The 24,667-nt window shown below is 47.6% G+C and overlaps 1 protein-coding gene across 2 annotated transcripts in view; it reads right to left on the bottom strand.

Annotated features, from left to right (window-relative positions):
• NHS (NHS actin remodeling regulator) overlaps positions 1 to 24,095 on the bottom strand; it is a 346,600-nt gene extending 322,505 nt beyond the window's left edge. Inside the window, exon 1 of one of the 2 annotated variants that reach the window (XM_025437620.3) lies at positions 22,913 to 24,095. In XM_025437620.3, the coding sequence (XP_025293405.1) occupies positions 22,913 to 23,465 (553 nt within the window). In that variant the 5' untranslated portion in view covers positions 23,466 to 24,095. The remainder of the gene's footprint in view (positions 1 to 22,912) is intronic. The other variant, XM_025437614.3, reaches the window with a different exon arrangement.
• Positions 24,096 to 24,667: the final 572 nt, after the last annotated feature.

Here is a 24,667-nt window from a genome sequence, read left to right as displayed (position 1 = left end):
CGCCTGCCTTCGGCCCAGGGTGTAGTCCTGGAGGCCGGGGATCAAGTCCCACATCGGGCTCCCTGCATGGGGCCTGCTTCTCCCTCTGCCTATGTCTCTGCCTCTCTCTGCGTGTGTGTCTCTCTCATGAATAAATAAATAATATCTTTAAAAAAAAAAAAAGAATACCACATGAAGACACAGGGACATTGAGACATACAGACAAGAGAATGCCATGTGAAGATATGGACAGAGTGGAATCATGCATCTACGAACCAAAGATCTAAATAGAACTAAATAGAGCCGGCAACCACCAGAAGCCAGAAGAGAGAAAAGGAAGGATTCTTCCTGAGAGCCTTCAGAGAGAGTAGAGCTCTACTGCAACCATGATTTGGGACTCCTAGCCTCCTGAACTGTGAAAGAATAAGTTTCTTTGCCTTAAACCACCAGCTTGTGGTAGTTAAGTTACAGCAGCCCCAGGAAACAAATACAAAGCCCTTTCTCAGATATACGACTTGCAAATATCTTCTTCCATTTTGTGGATTGACTTTTCACTTTCTGATGGTGTCCTTTAAGGGACAAAAGTTTTTAATTTTGATGAGATCCTCTCTGGTTTTTTTTTTCTTTTGTCATTTATGCTTTTAGTGTCATATCTAAGAAATCGCTGCCTAATTCAAAGTCATGAAGATTTCCTTCCATGTTTTCTTCTAAGAGTTTTACAGTTTTAACTTCAACTTCATTCTTTTGCATGTGGGTATTCAGTTGTCCCAGAACCATTTTGATGAAAAGATGGTAGTTTCCCCCATTGAACTGCCTTATCACCTTTGTCAAAAATCTGTTGGCCAGGGGCACCTGGCTGGTTCAGTTAGTAGAGTGTGTGACTCTTGATCTTGGGGTTGTAGGTTTGAGCCCCAAATTGGGTGTAGGCATTACTTAAAAGATAAAATCTTAGGAAAAATCAATTCGTGTAAGGATTTGTTTCTGGACTCTCAACTCTATTCCACTATTTATCTATCCTTATGCCACTACCACACGGTCTTGATTACTATAGTTTTATAATAAGTTTTGAAACTGGGAGGTGTGAGCCCTCCAACTTTGTTCTTCTTTTTCAAGATCATTTTGGCTCTTTGAGGTCCTTTGCATTTCCATATGAATTTTAGAATCAGCTTGTCAAATTCTGCAAAAAGTCAGCTGGGAGATACGGATTGAACTGAACCTGCATATCAATTTGGAGAATATTTACTATTCTAACTAATAAGTTAGACTAGACTAACATATTAAGTCTTCTGATCCATGAACATGGAAAGTCTTTCCATCTATTTAGGTGTTCTTTATCTTCTTTCAATGGTGTTTCATACTTTTCAGTATACAAATGTTGTACTTTTGTAAAATTTATTCCTAAGTATCTTATTCTTTTTGATGCTACTGTATGTAAAAGGAATTGTTCTCTTTTCTTTTTCATTGTCCTTGCTAACGTATAGAATACAACTAATTTGTGCATATTGATCTTATATCCTCAAAGCTTGCTAAATTCACTTATTAGTTCTAACAGTTTTTATGTGTGTGAGGAGTCCTTAGGAATTTCTATATACAAGACCATGTCATCTGTGAATAGAGATACTTTTACTTTTCCCTTTCCAGTCGGAATGCTTTTTTTTTTTCTTTAATTGCTCTAGCTAGAATCTCCAGTATGATGTTAAATAAAAATGGCAAGAATGGATAGCTTTGTCTTAAACTTCATCTTAGGGGGAAAGGATTCCATTTTTCACTACTAAGTATGATGTCAGCTGTGAGTTTTTCATAGATGTCCTTTATCCGGTTGAGGAAGTTCCCTTCTATTCCTAGTTAAGTGCTTTTGCATGAAAAGGTGCTGAATTTTGTTGAATGTTTTTTCTGCATCTATTTAGATGTTAGATGATCACATGACTGCACTATTACAAAGGTAATAATGACCACTGAAAAGAAATCAATTTCCAGCCCTCTTCCCCATTGTAGTTTACTGTATTAATCTGTTTACCTTTCCTCCTTCCCTTCCAGACTGTGAGTTACCTAAGGTAGGAGCTCACCTTTGATCTATTTGTATCCTCAATATCCAGTTAAGTGTCTGATTCACAGAAGTCATTCAATAAATGTTTGTGGAAATAATGAGGATGAATGCATCCCTCAGAGGCATTTAAAAGAATAGATGACCAAGAACTAAAGGTCCTTTCCATGGAAAGGGCTACTAATGAAAAGACAGTGAGTGGGAGTAAAGTTGGGATGTTTTCAAGGTATAATATCCCTTACCTCAGCAGTACAGACTGTCTCAAATGCAAAGAATTTGAAAACTCAACTGGTGAGAGACTTCATGGTTTAGAGAAAGAGTCATGGCTGTGGTCTTCTGAGAAAGATGGCTTTGCAATGAGATAGCAGTTTCAAAGATCTATTTTTCCAATGCCCAAATTACAAAGAAGAGACATGGTAATAACTTGGTATTCTTTTTTTTTAATAACTTGGTATTCTTGAAGCAGACAGCAAAAAGGGCAACAGTTCATCCCTTCCTGAATCCATACCCCTTGCAAATCTCTAATCAAGAAGTAGAGTCTTGGGGCACCTAGGTGGCTCAGTGGTTGAGCCTCTGCCTTTGGCTCAGGTCATGATCTCCGGGTCCTGGGATCAAGTCCTGCATCAGGCTCCTTTCAGGGAGCCTGCTTCTCCCTCTACCTATGTCTTTGCCTCTTTCTGTGTGTCTCTCATGAATAAATAAATAAAATCTTAAAAAAAAGAAGTAGAATCTTTTTCTCCACTTCCTGAATCTGACTTGGTCTTGTGATTTGCTTTGACTAGCTCCAAGCCTAGCCTTCAAGAGGGTATGCACACTTCTCTGCTACACTGGAGCCCTGCAGATGATGAGATATTCCAGAATCAGTTACATGATTACCTCAGCCCACACCCAGCCACCCCTCAGATATAAGGCCACCTTAGCCCAGTTAGTTCCCAGGTGACTTTCCAGCTGACCGGAAACTCATCACAACATAGGCAAGCCTGGCTGAAACCAGAAAACCAACCAACCGGGTCCACCCAGATTGCCAACTCATAGAATTGTGGGCTAAAACTGCGTGTTTTAAGCCACTTAGTTTTGCAATCATTTGTTACGCAGCAAAAGTTGATGGATACAGAAGTAATGGCCACTTAAATTGGAAAACCAGGCCTTATTCCTGGATTTTTAACTAACCGGTTTTACAACCTTGGGCAAATCACTTTACCTTTTTGGGCCCCAATTTTTAAACCAGAGAAACATGGAAAGATGGTGGGCTGGCCCAGTGTTTTGTAAATGTCAGTAAGCAGACAATACCTTTCCTCAAACGATACTCCACAAGGAACCTCACTATATGAAACAGATGAAAAGGCACCTGCTCTGATTCTCAAGGAAGCTAAACCCCATCTGTTCAGCCTTCCTCTCACTCCTCCCTCCTACTCCCACCTCCATTCCCTGGAATGGCACCCCAGCAATCTGCAGATATAGTTTGGAAAACATCAAGCCATTCAGTTTTTCTAAGGCTTCTTTCAGACTAACATTCCATGAATCTAGGCCTGAAGGGGAGATTTACTTTTGCATGAATCAAGCCAGGTTGGTCCCTCTGGTAGCACTGCCCACACTATGTGGTAATTAGTTATTTGCTCATCTGTCCGCTTCAACAGGCTGTGAGCAACTCAACTACAACTCCTTTTCCTCCTTTCAAAGCTCCTTTCCCCCATCCCAGTGATTGCCACATGCCCCTCAACACAACGCACCAAGTCAAGAAATGCCACGTAAGTGGATGCCTGGATGAATGGATGGATGAAGGAAGGAACACATGAACCAATAACCACATGGATGAATTATTACCGGATAATCAATGAATAAATAAATGGGCATGGGAATAACTTTGACATGTTATTCACAATGTTTCAAAGACAGACTGAATTTAATCTTCTCCCTGAGAAGGTCAGGGCTCCACATAACATTTTCAACATTGCCCGATTACTCTCAGCAATCAGATTTCCTGTCATAAATTCCTTTCAAGGACAGGAACCTTCTCTCTTCATGTCCCTACTCCGAAAATGCTGACCAGCCTCTACCCAGCCCCAACCCAACACATCACCCTCCCCACTCTTTGCAGTTGGCATCTGTGCCCAGATTTACTTGGACTCTATACAAACAGAATTTTCTGCAGAAATCTCTGCCCCATTGTCCATCAATGGTTTTCCCAGAGAAGAGCGAGGGAAAGCTCACTTTCTATGAGCTCCCTTTTGCTTGTGTGGCCCTGATGGGGGTGGGGTTCCTGGGGCTGTTCCGCAGATTTCCAGCTGTGTACTGGGAGCAGGAAGCCCATGGAGAAATGCTCTGGCTCAGGCCAGGGATTCTTCTTGTCCTCCTGCAAAGCTTCTGCTTCCTGCCCTAAGTTCTTAATGACTACCTTCCATTTAAAATCATCTTTAGCTTTAAAGGAGGCTAACTTTGACAGTGCTGTAAGCCAAGATAATCTGGCCAGAAAGTACTCTGATAAATTTAATATCCTTTTTCCCCTTTAAGGTGGGGAATGAGCATGAAAAATGCAATCTGGAACAGAAATATAAATAAATTCCAGAGAATTGATGCAACACCACTGGAGTAAAGCAAGAAGTAGAGACGCTTGGTGACCTTTTGAGTTTAAAGAGGTAAGGTCATGTTTCATTTTCTTGTTATTCTCTTATGTAAAATGATGTGTGTCAATGGATATGTTTTTCCCTCCATAATGTTCTTTAAGGTTCCCAGAACACTCCGAATGCCCGATAATTATGGAGCAGGCATCTTATTTTATACAATCAGTACATTCCTAAAAAGTTGCAGGGTATCAATTTGTTTTTAAATAGAATCATTATGTCATTTAAAAATGTTCATTAGCCTTTGTATGATGTAAGTAAAACAGAGAAGCAAAAAAGGCCCCCACTTCTCAAAAAAAATTATCTATAATCCCACCAGCCAGAGATAACCACTGTTAACATTCTAGAGCAGTGTTTTACAAACTGTGGCTTGAGGCCCATTGGGAGATCACGAAATCAACTTAGTGGGTCACGACCAGCATCCTAAAAGAATGAAACAGAAGAAGGGACAAAAGAAGAGGAGTAGAATTGGAATGAAGTAGAATAGCGTAGAGAAGAAAAGGATAAGGATTGTATGGTAAAGAAAAGAAAAGTATATCAGAATGCCTCACATAGAGAAAAGCAAGTATTGTCAATAAAACTAAAGTTTCTGATACATCCATCTACTAGAGTCACAAATGTAAAGTATATTTCTCACCATGGATCACGATCGAAACATGTTTTAAAGATACTGATTTGGTGGGGTGGCTGGGTGGCTCAGTCAGTTAGGCATCCGACTCTGGATTTTGGCTCAGGTCATGATCTCAGGGTCATGAGACCGAGCCCTGCATTGGGCTCCATGCCAGGTGTGGAGCCTGCTTGAGATTCTCTTTCCCCCTTTGTCCTTTCTCTTGGTCGCAGGTGCACATGCTCTCCCACTCTTAAAAAAAAAAATACTGATTTGGAAGTCAAATACTTCCTATATCTTAATATACATGCAATAATCTACAGACTGGTAGCAAGTCTATTAAACTTTGGAAAGTATCACCAACATATTTTGGAGTCAATAAATATCCATTTGTATCATTTTACTGGCAGTAGAGTATTTCACTGTAGCAATTTGTAGTAATGTTGCTTGTCAACCAATTTTCTATTGTTAATCATTTAGGATATTCCCAATATTTCTTCATCATAAACAATGATAAAGCATCTATTCATTCTTTTGCTTTTCCAATAATTTTTCTTAGGTTGAATTCTGAAGTGAAATCTCTGGTGTATAATTTTTTTGTGTATTAATTTCATAAAGTCCAACTGTAGGGCGCCTGGGTGACTCGGCAGTTAAGCATCTGCCTTTGGCTCAGGTCCTGATCAGGGTCCTGGGCTCCAGCCCCATGTTGGGCCCCGGCTCAGTGGGAAGCCTGCTTCTCCCCCTCCCTCCTGTTCATGCTCTCTCTTGCGATCTGTCTCTCAAATAAATAAAATCCTTAAAAATAAAAGAAAGGCCAACTGCCTCCCTGAAAATGTGGGTCTATTCACACTTCCATCAGCAGCGGCTGACAGCACCCTTACGCTCACCCCATCCTCATTTCCACCCCAAACCTGATCATTATCATGTTTACATTTTGGCCTATTTGAGTAAGTGGGGAAAAAAGGCAATTTATTTTAATTTGGGGTGATTACTTATCTGAATTGAGGTCACTCACTCACAGTTAATTTACATCAACCTCCAAGCAACACTATGGAAGAGAGAGGGATGACCCCTGAGCTAGGTAAGCCTCTGTATCCATGAGCTGAATCTCTTGGGTTTAGGTAATAAAGGCCTCCATGTAGAAAATGACTCCCGCTATAGCGAACAACTTATTTTATATAATCAGTGTATCCCCCCAAACTATTAAGTTACAACTGACCAACTAATTAGTTTCAGCCAGACAGGCAGCCCTGGCCTTGCCCAATCACACATGTGAACATCCACCACAGCCATATGCTGTGCTGGACACGCAGCAGGGGCTTCTTGATCTGTGGGCTGTCTCGCCACCCAGGTGCCCCAAAAGAATACCCTTGATAACAGTCATCTAGGACAAAAATGGAGCCACCTTCCAAATGCCGGGGGCAGGGTTGGCTACGGCAAAAAGTCAAAGGAGTGAAGAAGAAAATACTTTGAGCCTTGGTCTCAGCTACACCCCACAGATGAGAAAGGCCACTTGGGACGTGCAGTAGATTCAGGCAAGAGATACCCAGGTCCTCAGAGTAAGTCTGGATTCTCAAAGGCCTCTTGTTCTGCATTTCACACCTAGTAAGTAAAGGAAAGCATATCCTCTGGCCCCCCTCCCCACCTGCGACTCCTGACTTCACAGAGCTGCCTCACTAGGGCCTCTGGTTTTTAAAAGCCAAACGTCAAGTCACTTCTATGTTTGAAGAAAACCTGCTTAATGGTCCAAAGCAGTTCCCTCATGGAAAAATCAGCTCATCTATCCTCTAGTTAGGAAAAGGAATGGAGCAAAGTATAGTAAAGTTTAAAGCCATGTTCAAATTTATTATAAAACCCCACTCTCAAAGGCCCAGATGTGTGTCACTCTGCAGCAGGGTCCCCTGGGGGCTTCTCACAACGATTTTTCAGACTTCGCTGTAAAGGCTTCACATACCTTCACACCCAAAGTGAACCAAACATTCCATCGAAATGCAAGGCAGCCGTGGGGCTGCCCGGCCCTCCAAGAGGTCTCAGGTATTCCCAGGATGTTTGGAGGAGGGGCCCTGGACTGAGACAGTCACCCCTCAATTCTCCAATCATGGTCGTTTCAGACCAAACAGTGAGGAAGCCTCTGGGGTGGGGGTTGAGGGGGGTGCACCATTCACTGACTGAATCCAGGACCTCAAACCTCAGCAAAGGAGTCTGGGAAACTGAACCTGGGTCAGGGATTTGAAAGAAAGTCGTGTGGGCAGTTTTAGAATTTGCTTGAGGCCTTTTCAACCCCCAGAATCCACAAAGCCCCATCTAGCCAGGATTGCTACTTTGTGGATCAGATATCCAAGGCCCTGAAAGCAGAGACCCAGAGAAACCCTCTCAGGGGGACAGAAAAACCTCCCCTCTTCTTTGTTTCTTGCCCTTGTGAGGAAATGCTCTGTTTTTGCCTGATTTTGCATAAAACCTTGATGGTGGAGCAATCAGAGAAGGCAACCCTCCATAGCTCTAAGGCTAACCCAGCCAAGTGATTAGAGAACTCACCAGTCTTCCTCCTCCATTCCCAACCCAAGGAAAGGAAGCAATTTGAAAATCTGACAGGATTCTCCTCACAGAGGAAGAGCTGAAGCTGCGCCAATCAGGATTCCAATGTCAAACTCCGATTACATGGACTTTGCAAGCGCTGTGAAACATGGCTTTGTTAAGAGCCTTTGTTTGAGAATCAAAAGTCCCCATAACTATGCTTTAATTTAAAAAGAGGGGGAAGAAAGGTCCTTTTAAGGAGATCACATTTCCTCCATCTCAGGCATCAAAACTTTGCCACTGAAAATCAGTGATAATCTTTATATTACAGAAAAACAGAGCAAAACTTTGGCTAAGTCTAGCAGTCAAAGGACAAGGAATAAGAACAGTCACTGTCACAGCCTTGAAGTATCTTAGTGAGGGACAAAGTCTGGTAAAACTACGAGGCAGGGAGTTTTTACCGACCAGAAATGTGTGGGTATATTTATCAAAAGACAGGAACTAGTCTAATGTCCACTAAATTTCACAGCAACGTTATTCAAAAGAGCTAAAACTGAAAATTATTCAAATGCCCATTAATAAGTAGAAGAGACAAATCGTGGTTATGTTTCTAGAAAGGAACCCTATACAGCAATGAAGATAAACCACAGCTACATGCAACAACATGAACGAGTCCCATAAATACAATTTTGAGCCAAAAAAATAAAAATCCAGATACAAAAAAGCACGTGCATAAGGTTCCAAAATAATCTATGCTCTTAGAAGTCAGGATAACGACTACCCTTGGGAAGGTATGACCAGACAAGGACATTTCTAGAAGGTTGCAAATGTGGTTTCTTGTTCCAGGTGCTGGCTATAGAGGTGTGTTCAATTTGTAAGAATTCACTGCGTTTTACCCTTAACGATTTGTGCACATTTTGGTATTTGTGTTATAATGAGATCTTTAAAATTTTACAAATATATGCATATCATTCATACCTGCAGGGAGAGGGAGAGAATTCTTTCCAGTTCCAGGTAGCAACATCTCTCCGGAAACTGGAGCTCTGTCACCAAGTTTTTATTTCCATTTCCTCACTTGAAGGAAGCTGCCACACTGCTCGGGTCACCCCCAGAAACTCTTTATGTCGCTCAGGAGAAGATCCTACAGCTTAGTGCCTCTCTTACTCGGTTAAAGAACACCAAGTCCCGGGGAGCCCTTTCATCATTTGTGCATTTTCAGGAAAAGCAACCCTTTCCCCTCCCCGCCCTGTGCCCCTGTGCATGCGTCAGGGTCGGCTAACGCTGGCTGCCGAAACAAAGAGCTCCTAAACAGAACCTGAGTTTACTTCTCCCTCCTGAGCAATCCAATCGGGGGCTGGCACCCAGCCTTTCACGTGGGGATTCAGGGACTGGGGCTCTTCCCATCTGGTGGCCCTTCCATCCCTAAGGGCCTCGGTGTCCTCTGCGGAACCCCCCGCAAGCAGCCAGCAGAGTGAAAAAGAAAAACTGCGGAGGCCTATGTAGGAGCTTTTATACATCCATCCCAGGGTGCCGCAATTATCCCTCCCACAGCCATTGGACAGAACCTAGTCACATGGTACGGCCCAACTGCAAGGGAGGCTGGGAAATGTAGTCTGGCGATGCACCCAGGAAGGAAAGGCAGGAGTGGGTGAACACCCTAGGCGTTCTCCGCCACCGTCTGCCCAGATCTGTCATCTCCTCTCTTTTGCAGGCTGTTCCATTGTCTGCCTACAATGAGCAGAGGACAAAGCCCTGGACATGTCATTATGGGAGAAGATACGCACAGTTCCAGAAAGTAAGGTCATGGGTGTCTAGGCTCGGCACCACTTCCACGATGGCACGCGGCCTAAGCCAGGCCAGGCCTTTCCCCGCCGGCCGTAGTAGTCCACGCCCCCCAGGAATGAGGGCCTAATGGCTGCCAGATGCTAAATTGTTCTTGCAGTGCTCCACAACATGAGTTAGGCCAGCCAAGCCAGAAAACAGGGTGGCATTCTTCTGTCCTCATTTTTACCACACATCCAGCAGACCAGAATATTTGCACTGGTTGAGGAGCCACAGCGACTGGGTTTTATCCATCTTTATGCCTATTGCCTTTTCCCAAGCGTCTGATAATAATCACGATGAAACAGCAACAAAAATAGTAGCACCCACGGGCACACACATATTAGCCCGTACTATGTAGTCTGTGTGTGTGCCACACGTTGCTGGCACTGGCCATGAGTTGACTTGCTTCGTCTTTACGATGATCCTACATGCTGGGCACTGATAGTGTCCCCATTTCACAGATCAGAACATTAAGGCGCAGAAATGAAGAATCTGTCTAACACTGCACCGCTGGCAAGTGGTGGAACTGGGAGAATCAAAGGCCAACATACATGTCTACTAGAAAAGTGACCAGGATTCAGATCAGAGCTGGTGCTCGTGACAAAACTCCAGACTCTCGGGGAGCAAACCTTGAACCTAAGCTTCCCGAGTGCGGGGCTTGATCCGACCAAGCTAACCAGGCCACAGAAAAGCATACAGATCTACTTGGAAAGAAAACAAAGTACAAGGTAAAAAGCAGAGAAAAGGGTCTCTCTGTTTTTCTTTTAAGTTTCCTTCTCACTCAACAGTCATTAAAACCTTTGAAGTTGACGAATCAAGAAAACTCGAAAGAGCTTGAAATTTACAGTGACAAGCCAATACCCTTAATTCCCTGGCCTGCTCACCGTCTACTCAAGTGTATTTGCAAGTGAATCCCATTTCTCACCATCTCTTCCCAGCCCATCACCAGCCTGAGGTTCACCGGTCTCAGGATTTGGGGCAAAGAGTTAAAGTAAAGCCACACAAGCAGCAACCTTATGCAATGTATTTTTCTTCGTGCAATTGGATTAGTTTTAATTAGCAAAGGTTAAAACTTTGCCAGATGAGCACTCGTGACATCTGATACCTGCGCAGAGTTCCAGCATCTCTTGTCTCACACAGAAGGCATTTAACCCAAGTGAAACTCTTAGGAAACCTGCCAGGGTCTCTTCTTGGTTTGCCTACGTTCCCCTACACCGCCCCAAATGCTGAAGCATCCATCCATCCATCCATCGCTCCTGTTGGTGAAGCAGAAGGCCCTTGGCTCCTCACGGAAAAGGATCTCTGTAGTATTTATTCATGCCGTACTTTTCCCCCCTCGAAGTTAATCTCTAGAATCGAACTTTCAATAAACATGTGCCATCTTGCAGTTGAAGCACTGCAGGGGTGAGGTGGGGTGAGGAGGAGGCCGGCTGAGGCAGTAGAACTGATGCGAAATTAAAAAGGAAAATACAGCTTTACTTGCATTATTAAAATATAAATACAGGCTCCAGGAACAGAGTCCAGATGCACGCTGGAGAGAAACATAAATATTGATATTAAATTCTAATGAACATTATGTCTCACTGGCTGTCATCCCTCCTCATAGCTACTGGCTCTTCCCTCCCTCAGATGTCTAGCATTAAAAATCAAGAGTAGCTGAACTCCAGAATAGGGCTTCTTATTTTGCAAATCTAAACGCACTTAGGATAATCAGAAATCAGATTTTTTAAAAGCTTCCTTCATCCTCTATCTAGTTTTCAAGCATCAGCATCAGCTGAAAACACATGTACAAATCAGTATTCCCTGCTACTTAGAAATTTGCCTAAGATTAACACGTTCCTTTTTTTTCCACATCCTTTACAATGTTATTTTAGCTTTATCTTAGAGAAACTCCTATTTCTAAGTTAATCCTGAGGTCTCTGAGGCCAGATTCTTATCCTTGTCCCAGATCCTCCCTAAAGCTCAGCACCAAGATGTCATAAACAGCCAGTGCCACCAGACCCAAGTGAGGAAACTCCACCATTGCAATTTGTCTTGAAAATCGTGGGTGGCTCAGTTAAGCGTCTGACTCTTGGTTTCGGCTCAGATCATGATTCTTGGGGTCATGGGATCGAGCCCCACATCAGGCTCTGCACTCAGCTGGGGGTCGGCTTAAGATTCTCTCCCTCTGCCCCTCTCTCCTGTGTGTGCACACGCACTCTCTCAAATAAGTAAATCTTGAAAGAAAGAAAAAGGAAAGAAGAAAGAAAGAAAAAGGAAGGAAGGAAGGAAGGAAGGAAGGAAGGAAGGAAGGAAGGAAGGAAGGAAGGAAAAGAAAGAAAGAAAGAAAGAAAGAAAGAAAGAAAGAAAGAAAGAAAGAAAGAAAGAAAGAAAGAAAGAAAAAAGAAAATCTTCTCCATGGAGTCACTAGTTCTCAGTATGATCCTACTGGAGAACCCTGAAGCCCCCGTGGAAACATTTTCTTCCATGTGCACAGTCATACACACCAGGCCCGGTCGGGGCTAGCATGAGGGCACCAGAGCTCTAACGCTGTTCTCCTAACTCCAACAAGCATGATCTATCTGGAGCAAGGGAATAGTGTCAATCTCAATAGGGGCGTGGGTTACACAGGCGAATACAGTTGTGAACACTCATCAAACGACACCCTTGATGGCTGTGCATTTCATCGCGTGGAAATTATACCTTGATTTTTTTTAAAGAGTATTAGTTAGAATACCTTTTAAATGTTTCCAAAACAGCAAAATAAGATTAATCAACAAGACTCTAGAAGTGCCGACTTCCTCGACATTCAAAAGTGGCTTTAGGAAAAGCATTAGATGTGTGTGAGAATTTGCTTGTGCTTCTCCTAGAAGGAGTACAACACGTTGTAACATGGTTTCCTTTGAAGCAAGCCTGGCAGGGTAAGAGGGGAGGAGAGCTTTCCTTTCCTTTTCAATTTGAAATTTGACCCTTCTGTGTGGGTCGCATTGCCTAGCCCTAAAACATGAAACAAACAAAAAAAAAATGTCAACTGCTCTAAAGTGGATCCAACCACTTCTCATTACTTCTGCCAAACCAGCACCAGGTCTCACCAGGAAAATTGCAACAGGTGCTCACTTGCTCTCCCTGCTTCTACTTCTACCTCTTGCCTCCTGTCTCCCAGCCCCAGCCCCAGCCCCAGCCCCAGCCCTTTCACATCACAATAGCCAATGGGATCCTTTTCAATTCTAAGTGATCCATGCTACTCCTAAGTGATCCATGCTACCCCATTTCACCCAGAGTGAAAGGCAAAATCCTCACCCCAGCCTACTAGACCCTCCAGGAGCCACCCTCTGCCCCACCTCCCCGGCTTGCTCTCCCCCCCCTTCTCCTTACCCCCTCCACACCCACCATGCTGCCCCCTTGCCATCTCCCCACCAAGCCAAGCTTGCTGGCACCTCAGGGCTCCGGTTCCCTCTGCTAGAGCCCCCTGCCTCCAGCTGCCTGCATCACTAACTCCCTCACCTCTTTCCAATCTGCGCTGCCTTCTTAACGAGGCCCGAGGCCCGCCTGACCACACCACTGGCACCAGCAACCCCACACCCATCCCCTGGCTGGCCCTCACCCTGCCCTCGTTGCTTTCTGCCCATCACACACCTCCTGACATGCTTTGTAATCCCCTGAAAGGTATTGTGTTTGTTCTTTATGGTTTGTCTCCCTCCACTGAAAGCTCTTGGTAACTTTTTGCTCACTAATGAAACTCAAGTGCCTACAGCAGTGCCTGGCAGAGAGCAGATGCATGCACTTAAACCGTGAGAGTACAGGTCAAATGTTTTTTATTTCCAAACTTCTCTGCAGAAGAAAAAGAGCCCACAAAGAGCCAGAAATCTTAATAGCTGTCTGACCGTGCAGAGGGACACAGCACTGCTTGCTCAGCTGTCCCCTTCCCCCAGCACGGCACAGATTTAGGCACAGGTTTCACCTACTTGGAGAAAATTAACACATGCCTCCCACGCTGCATGATCCAATTAGAACACCAATAAAATAAGAGCCAGTTAATGAACCAGGGCTCGCCATGGGCCAGGCACAGGTCTCAGGGTCCGTCCACGGTGACTCCTTGGATCCTGTCAACAACCGGATGAAGTAGGCAGTGTTTTTATCTCCATCCCATAACAGACAAAAAAGAAGAAATACTCAGGAAATTGTCCAAAGTCCTATAACTGTGAAGGGGTAGAGCTGGGATTTGAACCCTCGTGGTCTGACTTCAGAGCCCATGCCCTTAGCCACATACTCACCTGCTTCTCAACAATTAGATAAACTGGACGCTTGCCAACCCTACTCAAAAGGAGCCTAAGCAAACGCCGAACGTCATGACTTCCAAACCTTTCCTTAAGCAACAGACGACCAGGACGTGGGGTTCTCACCAGCTATCCTGAAAGAAAGACATAAGCACTCTAATTCAATGCCTTTTACAAACCAGGCACTTTGGAGTCAGAGAAACGGACCCGAGGACCCAGAGAGTCCCCTTGCAGTCCTATGCTGCAGTCACTCTGGGGCCAATTCCCCCGAATGACCTCTTTATCCATTCTAAATGAGAAAATGTAAATGGCCCCTCTGATGGCTGCGAGTGAGTCCAGTTTGAGCCAGACTAACCTTATTCCCCTCCTGAGTAGGGTTATTAGACTGGGAGATCAAAGGAATGCTAGAGACATATGGTATCTTGATTTCAGCAAACCATTTGACAATTGCTCATGATGATAGATCTTGTGGGCAAGGTGAAGAAATGTGGTTTGAATGGGAAGGTGGGGGGTACATTTGTGGTTGCTGCAACAATGGTGCCCGAGGAATGTTGATTAAGAGACGTCAAGTTGGAGGGACACTGCTAGTACTGCCTGCCAGGGGACTCTGGCCTTGAGTCCATCTGAACAATCATTTTATCAAAGATGTGGATGATGGGCTAGAATCATGTTTATGATGTCTGCAGAGAGCAAAATGCTGTGGGCAATAGCTGACACAGTGAATCAAGATTTTAAACCATCACCACTGATTGGAAATGAAAGAGCAAAGCAAGCAAGATTCAATTTAACAGAGACAATGGGGGAGTCTTGTGAAATTTAAGTTCAAAATACCAAGTGCACAATGGCAGAGAGGAAACCTCGTGCAAAAGAACTGCTGCTGGAAAGCAGAGTTGCACAGGCCATGAAAGCAATGGTGCAGCAACGGCATCGTGCAATGGTTGAAATAGCAAGGGCCACCGGGCCACCTTAGCCCTAGCAGGGCACTCATTCGAAGAAAGGATATGGGTCCTCTTGTGCCACTGGGCGGCAGGGTGGATTTGATGGGTGCTGAGGTATTTCCCAACCCTGAGATCCAAGATCCTCCACCTCCTGTTACAGTCATTCTCTTCTTGGTTAGTCTCACATTCAAGGGCTAGGGTACTTCACAATTAAGTAATCTTTCAGCATACAGATGCCCAGGTCCTCAGATTCCTATTTCAGGACACACGAACCTTCTCGTGTTCCTTAGTGAACTGAGTGATGGACATTAATGTCAAACAACTATTGACCATGCCTATTTCAGTCGTTCACAAAGAGGAGCTAGACGGGCTCTCTGCCCTTTTGTGGCCTTGCAGTCTGGCAGAAGGGCTTTCCAGAACCCTGTTTCTGCAAATTTAGACCTTAGAATGAGAGCCTCACATTGAGAAACCACTCCCACCTCATTAATTTTTTATTTCACTTCTTATCAGGATATGATTTGTGAGGAATTCTTGATACAAAAAGAACTTTCAGGAATTTTTGTGATTGATGGCTTGTTCTGGGCATACTCTTCTCATGGCTTTTTAATAGAGTGTCCTGCAAAATCTCGTGTTCCATGAGTTTAAATAGTAAAAAGAAAAAAAAAATAAAACTGAGTTGTCAAAATGAAACTCCAACTACGCTTAAAAATGTCTTTGTCCCTAAAATTTCAGGGTTCTAAGAAGCCAATGAATCCTTAAGACTCTTGGACAATAGGAGAGATTTCATACGTCATTGCAATTTCAAGGTAATGCCCATTAAAGGTAGACCAGAAGCTCTGAGACTCGAGACATTTCTGAGAGCTTATGTGGAATTTACACTTTCCTGATGGTATTATGTGGGAAAGGCCTCCACAAACAGGAAGAAAGGAATCTTTTTTGTTACCGTCTTAGCATTATCAGCCCCAAAGAATCTCAAGGATTTCCTAGGTAAAGCAGTTCAGTAGTTTTGATTTAAAGCCCAATCCAGTACAACAAGAAAAGTCTAGAAGGAAATGTGTTGCTGTTACTAGTTATGAGGAAATTACAACCATGAATTATTAACCTTTGAAAGGTTGCTTTCTTCTCAGTTGTTCCATGATGGATTTAAAAGCAGCTTTCAATGGAGCTGTTAGGATCTCCTAACGCATCAGAGAAGCTCGCCGAGCAGAGACAAGAGGAAAGGAAATCTAACCACAGTTACTAAAACATCCAAAAAACACATCAACCAGACTGCAAGGGGTTTTTGCAAGTGGTTGAATGAACAGAATGGGGGAGGGAAAGGATCATCCCTCCAAGAGCGCAGTGAACCTGTGATTTGCATTACCATATGCGCCCAAAATGATGGATCCACCCAATGTGTGACTTTCTAGTATCTTTCTGAGTTTAGCAGTTTCTGTGTCTGCTCTGGCTGAAATTATGCTTCTCAAATAGTGAGTCTGGATCTCCTGAGGCCATCGCTGACCCCATTACACAGAACCATAAATAGTACTCTCAAAGGCTAGCCAATGGAACACTGAAGAACTGAGCAGACAGGTCTCCATCACAGTAGACTTGAGTCCCTTCCATGTCCCTTCTCACCCCTGAAGCAAGGAAGATATCCTCTAAAGGGTTAGAAGTTATTTCCAGACCCACTGGAGAGTGTCTGGGAGGGGCCAGGCATGCGGTTAATATATACTGGGGTATATAGTTCAAGGAAAAAGAGTGAGAAATATCACCTCTACTATACTCCTGGTCCTAGGTCTTTCCCCTCAGTTTAAAAATTAAATAGATTGTTTTGGGCTGGTTTCCCCAGATCCTATGAGTGCAAATCCAAGTTCAAGCAGTTTCTGTGGAAGGCAACCCCAAGAACCATCCACAGGTGAATGAGAAAGTGAGATGGAGAAAGGAAAGCAGAGAATACACAGTACATTATCAAATAAGTCAGCACTGTGGTCAACTAGTGCTCAATCCTACTGGGGAACTCTGAGAGACGGTGTACAACATGCAAGGAAACTGGCGCATTCGTTCACCAGTGCCCTATCCATCGTTGGTTGGCTACTGCTTCAGGGCATTTAACTCACCAGCACTTCCGGCTTTCCCTGGGTTCAAGATCAACCATGGTCCATTGGCCAAGGGAAAAAAAGGCCAAGGCGGAGTCAGGAGTTTACAGTAGGCAGCCTTCAGCCTGAGAGGGGAGGGCTGAAGGAATACAGACAGAGGACCAACACGGTCTGCTGTTCAGAAGGAGAAAAGCTATGATAAAAGTTAGCACACAGTTCTAGAAAACTTGTTGGTGGGGAGGTGGTAAGCAAGGAATGAGGTTCCACTTCATGGAGAAGGTGATTTGTTGGCTGAGTAGCAAAGAATGAGTAGTAATTAGCCAGTGAAATGTTCCAGAAGGAAAGAGTAGTATACACATAGGCATGAAGAATGAGAAAGCTTGGCAAGTTGGGGAACACCCAGTAGTTCAGTATGACTGGATGAGGGTAATGGATGGAGAAGGCAGAGAGGGACATTGGGTAGAAGAGCAAGAGATGGAGCCTGTCACATGGACAGAAGCATATGGAGAAGGGCCTTGATTTTAATATAGTAATTTCCCTGGATTTGCACAGCAGAGCATGGAAGAAAAGTCTAGTGCTTGGGAACATAGCTTGTGGACTCAGACCTGGATCCTAAATCTAGGCTCTAGCACTTTCCAGCTGTGGCTACCCAGAGCAAGCTGCTAACCCTCAGCAAAGTGGAAAAATAATAGTACCTCTCTCACAGAGTTATCGTGAAGGTTAAATAAGGTAATTCATATAAATATCTTACCACAAGGCCTGACATATAGCAGAACTCAATATCAACTAAAAAATAAAATCAAACTGCTCAGTAGAGAACAAAAGTGTCACTGCAGTGCAATGGAGAGAAATGATGGTCTTTTTAGTAAGTGGCAATGGATTAATTGGGCATCGATACGGAAAAAATTAATCTTGACCCCCTATCTCACATCATTTGCAAACATCAACGCCATATGACTCATGCATGTAAATGACAAAGGCAAAACAAAAAACCATCTAGAACATAGAAGAATATCTTTATGAACTTGGGGTCAGTGAGGAATTTAAGAGCAAAGAGAACAGAACACAAAAAACACTAGATGTAAAGACAAAGATTAATAAACCAAACTACATAAAAGTAAGAATGTTTGCTCACCAAAAGATAACACTGAGAGTAAAGAGGCAAGCCATAGAGGTAGAGAAGGTATTTGCGGTATCTAGAGCACACACATGATTCACATCCACACTATATAAAGAACATCTACAGGACAATTGTATTTTTTTTTTACAGATTTATTTATTTATTTGAGAGAGAGCGTATGGGCATGCAAGAGAGAGGGCGTGCATGCACAGAGGGAGAGGGAGAAGCAGACTCCCGCTAAGCAGAGAGCACGTGGCTGGATCCCAGGACCATGAGATCATGACCTAAGCCAAAGGCAGACGCTTAACTGACTGAGCCACTAAGGCACCCCTACAAGACGATTTTAAAAGGCACTGAAAAATGAGCAAAGGCTGTGAACAGGCAGTTAAGAAAACAGCATATCCAAAGGGCCAAAAATATATAGAAAAGGTGCTCAATCTCACAAGCTATCAGAGAAATGCAAATGAAAATCACAATGAGATCTTTATTACCTACTCACCAGGGTTAAAAAGACAGTTAAAAAGACAGTACCCAGTGTTGGTGAGGCTGTGGAGTTCCGACTGGAACTCCCTCTATTTCTGGGAATATCAGTTGGTACAACCAGTTGAGAAAACCGGTAGGCAGTAGCTACTACAGCCAAACATCCATCCCGAGCTCCTGCAATTCCACTCTTACATATTCCACTTATATACCAGACAGCTGTGGATACATTAGCTCGTCAAAACACGTGTTTAAAAAAAAAATGTTTGTGGCAATAGCCCTAAACTGGAAACAACCAAAGGTCCATCATCAGGAGAGCGGATCAACGGATTGTGGAATTTCATTCAGCAACGAGAATGAACAATCTGCTGTATATGCAACAACATCGAGGATTCTTATGAACGTAATGCTGAGTGAACAGTGCTAGACCCAAGAAGCATTTACTATGTGACTCCACTTACATAAAGTCCAAAAGCAGGACAATCTAACTGATGGGGATAGGAGTCAGAATAGAGGTTACCTCTGCGTAGGGGGAGGGTGACTGGTAAAGGGCCTGGGGAGGATGTTTCAGGCTCCAGTAATGTTTTATTTCTCCATCTGGGAGATGGTTACCGGAGTTGTTCACTTTATGAAAATTAGCCAAACTGTACATTTATGGTGTCTGCACTTTTCTGTAGGAATGTTAAAGTTCACTACAAAACTTGCTTTAAAACTCAGTAACTAAATACAATCAACAGCAACGAAAAAGCCAACGACATTAAAATGTCTAAGGATGAATGGCTTGGGGTCGAGGCTCATGAAGTAATTCCTAAGTCTCAGGTTTTAGTGACTGAAAAGCTGGACTTACTTCAAGTTTATGACCATAAATCTCAGAAGGCTCTCAACACAGCCAGGTAATCCTGCTACACTTCCTTACTGCATCCATGCTCCCTCCCTGAGACAACATTAACACCCAGCCTTCTCTCCTCACATTACCAGCACCCTCTCAGCGGAGGACCTCACTATGCCGTGCACTGCGAAAAATCCACGGAATCATATAGGGGCACCCTGTCCGTCCCCCCAGCAGCTCAGCAGCCCGCCAGCCATCTCCATCTGTACGTCTCACATCTCCTGTCTGGGCCTCTCTCTTGAGCTCGGGACTCACACATCTAATGGTCTAAGACACATCAGGTATCTCAAGTTAACACGGCAAAAAATAAAAAACGATTGATGCCCTACCACACACACATAATAGAATAGCCACTCTTCCTAACTAACCTTACCCATTTCTGGAAACACTACCACCTCCTACAAGCTGTTTAAGACCAAAAAACAAACAAACAAACAAACAAACCTAGAAGTCATCCATAATCATTTTTTCCACTCATACTTCACATCCAATCCAATTAATAAATCCTGTCAATTCTATTTCCAAAATGAATTCAGAATCCTGCCACTTTTCACCGTCCCTATAGATACCTCCCTAGTCCTGACCACCATCACCAACTGGTCTACCAGCCTCCAGATTTGCCTCCAGAGTGATTTCACTAAAGTCTCAGTCAGATCATGTCACCCCTGCAACAACCACCCTAGCCTGGCTGAAGGCAAGAGAAAGCAGCTGTGCACAGATGAAGCAGCACACAGGCTACAGAGGGACAATGATCAGGGTGGGAAGGCTATCCAGGCGGTATGGAGGTGCCCAGCCACCTTCAAATGAGAGGAAGAGGGAGCATGAGCTACTTTTAGGTTTCCTGTCCCTTTGAAACTGGCCTAGGCCCTGAGCAGTGCTGAAGGGAGATGCATGATGTAGTAGATGCCACTGGCACCCCACCCGGAACCCCTCTGCCCCCCACCTCAGACATTCCTGTCTCAACACAGGCTTGCAACTCTCTACCTGGCCCAGGAGCCTTGGAGTTCATGCTCCAAATGCTACTTTCCAGCAGCGAGGGGTAGAAGTCATTGGGTAAATACTCCAGTTTCCTCCCTCTTCAGTGGACCGAGTCTGAGGTGTGTGCAGGATTGAACCTCCCTCCGTTCTCCACAGCAGCGATAAACAGCCCACAACATTCAGGAGCTCTCCTCCCCTCCCTGACCCACCTCCGCACTCCTCACCCCCCTGGGCTGTCTGGAACCCCCTCTCAAATAAACTACTCACACAGAAATCCCCCGTCTCTGTGTGTGCATGCTAGGAAACGCAAATGAAAACACACAGGATTGTGCTCTTCTTTCCAAAAGTAATGTTTTCTGGGACATTGAATGACAACCATGCCATCTCAAGTTTATATGGACAAGAGAAGAGAAAGGTCTGGACACAAAGTGTGGGGCTACAGTTTAGAAAAAAAATTCAAAAGTAATAGGAGATTTGAATCCATCCCTGGGTATTAATTAGCCCTATCTTTAACCATTCTTGTATAAATACACATAAAGAGTATATAGTCCTCAAAAATCACCTTTTCTCCGTCAACCATTAGTTTGTATTCCTGTAAAAGGGCCTGAAAGAACTGTGTTAAATCCCAGATACATAACTGCCCACTGCTGTCTCTAAAGAAAGAGGAGAGGGACGCCTGGGTGGCTCAGGGGTTGAGCCTCTGCCTTCGGCCCAGGGCGTGATCCCGGGGTCCTGGGATCGAGTCCTGCATTGGGCTCCCCGCAGGCAGCCTGCTTCTCCCCCTACCTGTGTCTCTGCCTCTCTGTCTCTCATGAATACATAAATCATAAAAAAAAATAAATAAAAAAGAAATAGGGGAGAAGGGGGCACATTTTGCTCCAGCACTGAGTTTCACTTGTGTGAGATCTAATTTGAGGAGCGATGTCTCACACACACACACACACACACACACACATATATGTACGCACCACTTAACAGTCTGCAAAACTTCCCTCCAGTTCTTTTGAAGTGAAATCACCACTCACCCCAACCGCACTCCCCAGATATCAGCGCTCTAGAAAGTGAAGGGCTTGTCCCTGCTGTGTGGTTTGGGGTTTAAAAAAAGGAGGCAGGATTAAAGCGCTCATTTCAAGTCCCAAAAGTAAAATACGACTTGGCCTACGGCAGTCCTAATTCTTTCCAGAACTCATCCCGGAATTGCCCTTTTAAACAACCAGTCATTAACCCAACTCTGGGTCTTTTATAGCTGCGAAAACCGATCGCGCACATCATTTATTCATTACGCTTATTATTATTGTTATTGCAGAAAAGCGGCGGATTCCCGGGGCGCGGTGCAAAGGGGTTTTTGTTGGGGGGGTGCGCGGGAGGGGAGCGGCGGCGAGGAGGCTGGGCCGGGCCGCGGGGCAGAGGTGCCCGGAAATCCCCGAGGAAGGATGCCGCGCCAGCGCCCCCGCCTCGCGCTCCGCGGCCACCGCGCTCGGGCGCAGCTGCTGCGGCACCGGGGGAAGCTTCTTATGTAAGGCAGAGCCGCTGACATCACCTTCGGCGCGAGCGTCGCAGCCGGACTAGGCGCCCGGGGAGCGGCGCGCCGGCCCAGGCCCCCGCCCATCGTCGGTTCGCTCCTGAGGATCCGGCCGCCGCCTGAGCTGCCCGACCGCGCGGCAGGGGCGCCCCGGAGCGCCCCGGGGGCCGAGGCCACAGAAGGCCCGCTGCCGGCAGTCGGAGGGCGTCGCAAGAGTGAAGTTAAAGGGCGGCAAGGACGCCCGAGGGTCTGCCACACGCGGGGGGGGGGGTCTGGGCGCCGGTGCCCGGTGGGGGAGAGGGGGCGCGGGGACACGCCTCCGGGATCCTCCGCTGGTCGGCGCCCTGTGCCGGAGGGAGGGCGCAGGAAAGATGCCCGGCGCCGGGGACACTGCTCCCTCCACGCCCGTCGCCGTCGCCGCGGCCTCGCTGGGCCACCGGGTTAGAGCAGAGGCTCCGGACTTCACTGGCGAGGCGAGCGGCGCCGCGCTACGTCGCACGCTAGCGCAAGGCACAAGTTCGGGGCTCGGCGCAGACCCCGAGGGAACAGCAAGAGTGACAAGACCGCTACAGCGTTACAGACGCCCTAAAAGGGCGCTCGCTACTCCTCGAGCCCCCCAGGCACGCACGGGGGGGACTGCTGCAGGGCTCGGGGCTGGGCTGCTGGAAACCTCTAAAGTTGCACCAATCCCCGCCGCCCCTCCCCTCCCCCCCCCCCCGGCCCCGACCCGGGGACAGTCGGGGAAGGCGAGTCCCGGGAATGAATGACAGATCCCTCTGCCTCCGGCGGCCCCGCGGCTGCCGACGAGCTCCCAGGCCGCCCCTTTAACTTTCTCCCCCATCGCGACTGCATCCCTGCCTCCAGCCCAGCGGGAACTCCCGGCACCGGGCGGACTGGGGTGGGTCCCGGGGGAGGGGAGGGGAGGGGCGGGGTGGGGAGGCGAGAGGAAGGTGCAAGCTGCGGCGGGCGCGGCGCCGCGGGGCTGGGATTGCGGCGGCCGGGGAGGGCGCGAGGGTGCGGCGGCCGAGGGAGCGCCCGGCGGGCGGACGGCGCGGTACTCACGCACTGCCTCCTGCTTGGGGTCCAGCGTGCCGAGGACGCGCTGCACGCCGCCGAGCTTGCCCTGCAGCGCCCAGACGCGGCGGTGGGTCAGCTGGATGTCGCTCTCGAGCTCCTGGAAGAGGCTGCACGCGTGCCGGGCCACGTCCGAGAGCTGCCGGAGGACGCGGGCCAGCGCGGCGTTGCTGACCGCGCACAGGTCCAGCATGAGCAGCACGGCCGCCGCCGCCGCCGAGGACGCCTCGCCGGCCGCGGACGCCGCCTCGGCGACCCCCGCCGCGCTCTCCTCGCCCGCCGCTGGCGCCTCTCCGTGCGGCGGCTGCGCCTGGTCGGTCGGCGCGGGCAGCGGCGGCGGCGGCGGCGGCCCGGGAGGCGCGGGGGGCGCGCGGGGAGGATCCTCCGGCCCCGGCGCCACGGCCTCGTCCCGTCGGCCGGGCGGCTGCAGGGGCGGCGGCGGGTCAGCGCTGCCTCCGTTCGCGTCCTCCGCCGGGCCGGGCGCCGGGCGCCGCTGCCGGCACAGCCACTGCGGCTCCACGATCCTCTTGGCGAAAGGCATCCCGCGAAGCCGGGCGGCGACTTTCTGGTCTCCTGGAGGCGCCCCTTGCGAGCGGGGAACCCGGGAACCCGGCGCGCCCACCTAGGCGCAGAGGGAGCGGGAGTCGGGCAGAAGCGCGACCGGGCGGTCCGGCTGCGCGGGGGCTCCTCGCTCACCTGGTCTCCTCCTCCTCCCCGCCCCTCTAGCAAATCAGTCCACCTGGTCCTCCTCCGGGCGCACCGTTGCCTGGGTAGGATGACAAGAGCGGGGCACAGAAATCCCGGGGTGCGCCGGGGCTCTCCTCACTTGCTTCCCAGCCGGGTCGGCTGGCTCAGCTCCATCATTCCTGCCTCGCCGCCGCCGCCGCCGCCCCGGCCGCTGCCGCCGCCGCCGCCTATATAAATGGGCGTGTATGTGTGTGTGTGTGCGTGCGTGCGTGTGTGTCTGGGTGTGTGTGTGTGTGTCTCGGTGTGAGTGTGTGCGCGCGCCTCAGTTTGAAAGTACCCCGGCGCAGGCCTCTCCCCGCGCGCCCCTCGGCCGCTCCGGGGAGCGACTGCGCCCGGGATCTCACTCCCTCTCTGGGCGGGGAGGACGGTTCGGAAAGGCGCTTTGAAAACCCGGAGCGAGGAATCCGCCTCCAGCCCGAGCGCAGGAGGCGGCGCGGGGGCGGCGGGGCGGACGCAGGGCGGAGGGAGGCCGGGGCGAGGGGGCGCAGCGCCCTGTGCGGCCGCTGGGAGTCACTGGTGGCCTCGCCGCGCCCCGCGCGCTCCGACGCAAAGACACTTAGGCGCAGCGAAGGGCTCAGGATTGGGACGCTCAGGGGGGCGGGGGCCGGGAGTCCCCAATTTGGGGTTGGGGGTGTGGGGAGCGAGCGCAGAGGCAGGAGGGTGGGGAATCGGGGATGCGGCCGACTTGGCGTGTCGGAGCAAGTTGCTTCGCCGAATTCCAGCTCTGAACAAGTCCTCTGGGTTCTGGGCAGGAAAAATCGAGCTGCCCCTCGGAGAGCCCGGGGCTCTGTGAGCTTAGTGAGACAGCTGGGGTGCGAGGTGCTGAGGCTGGGGCGCTTCCCAGAGTGGCCAGGGACCTGTTTGTACCGCTTCCCGGGCAACTCTGGGCCGCCTGCGCTGGGCCAGGTCTCTAAAGAATATCATGAATGGGGCCCAAACTACCAATGAGCGAAAGCCCCAGAAAACTGCTTGCAAAACTCATTGGCACGTTAGGTG

Source organism: Canis lupus, chromosome X (genome assembly GCF_003254725.2).
Source record: "Canis lupus dingo isolate Sandy chromosome X, ASM325472v2, whole genome shotgun sequence".
In the NCBI taxonomy this organism is placed as follows: domain Eukaryota; kingdom Metazoa; phylum Chordata; class Mammalia; order Carnivora; family Canidae; genus Canis; species Canis lupus.
This window is presented reverse-complemented; position numbering and strand designations above follow the sequence as displayed.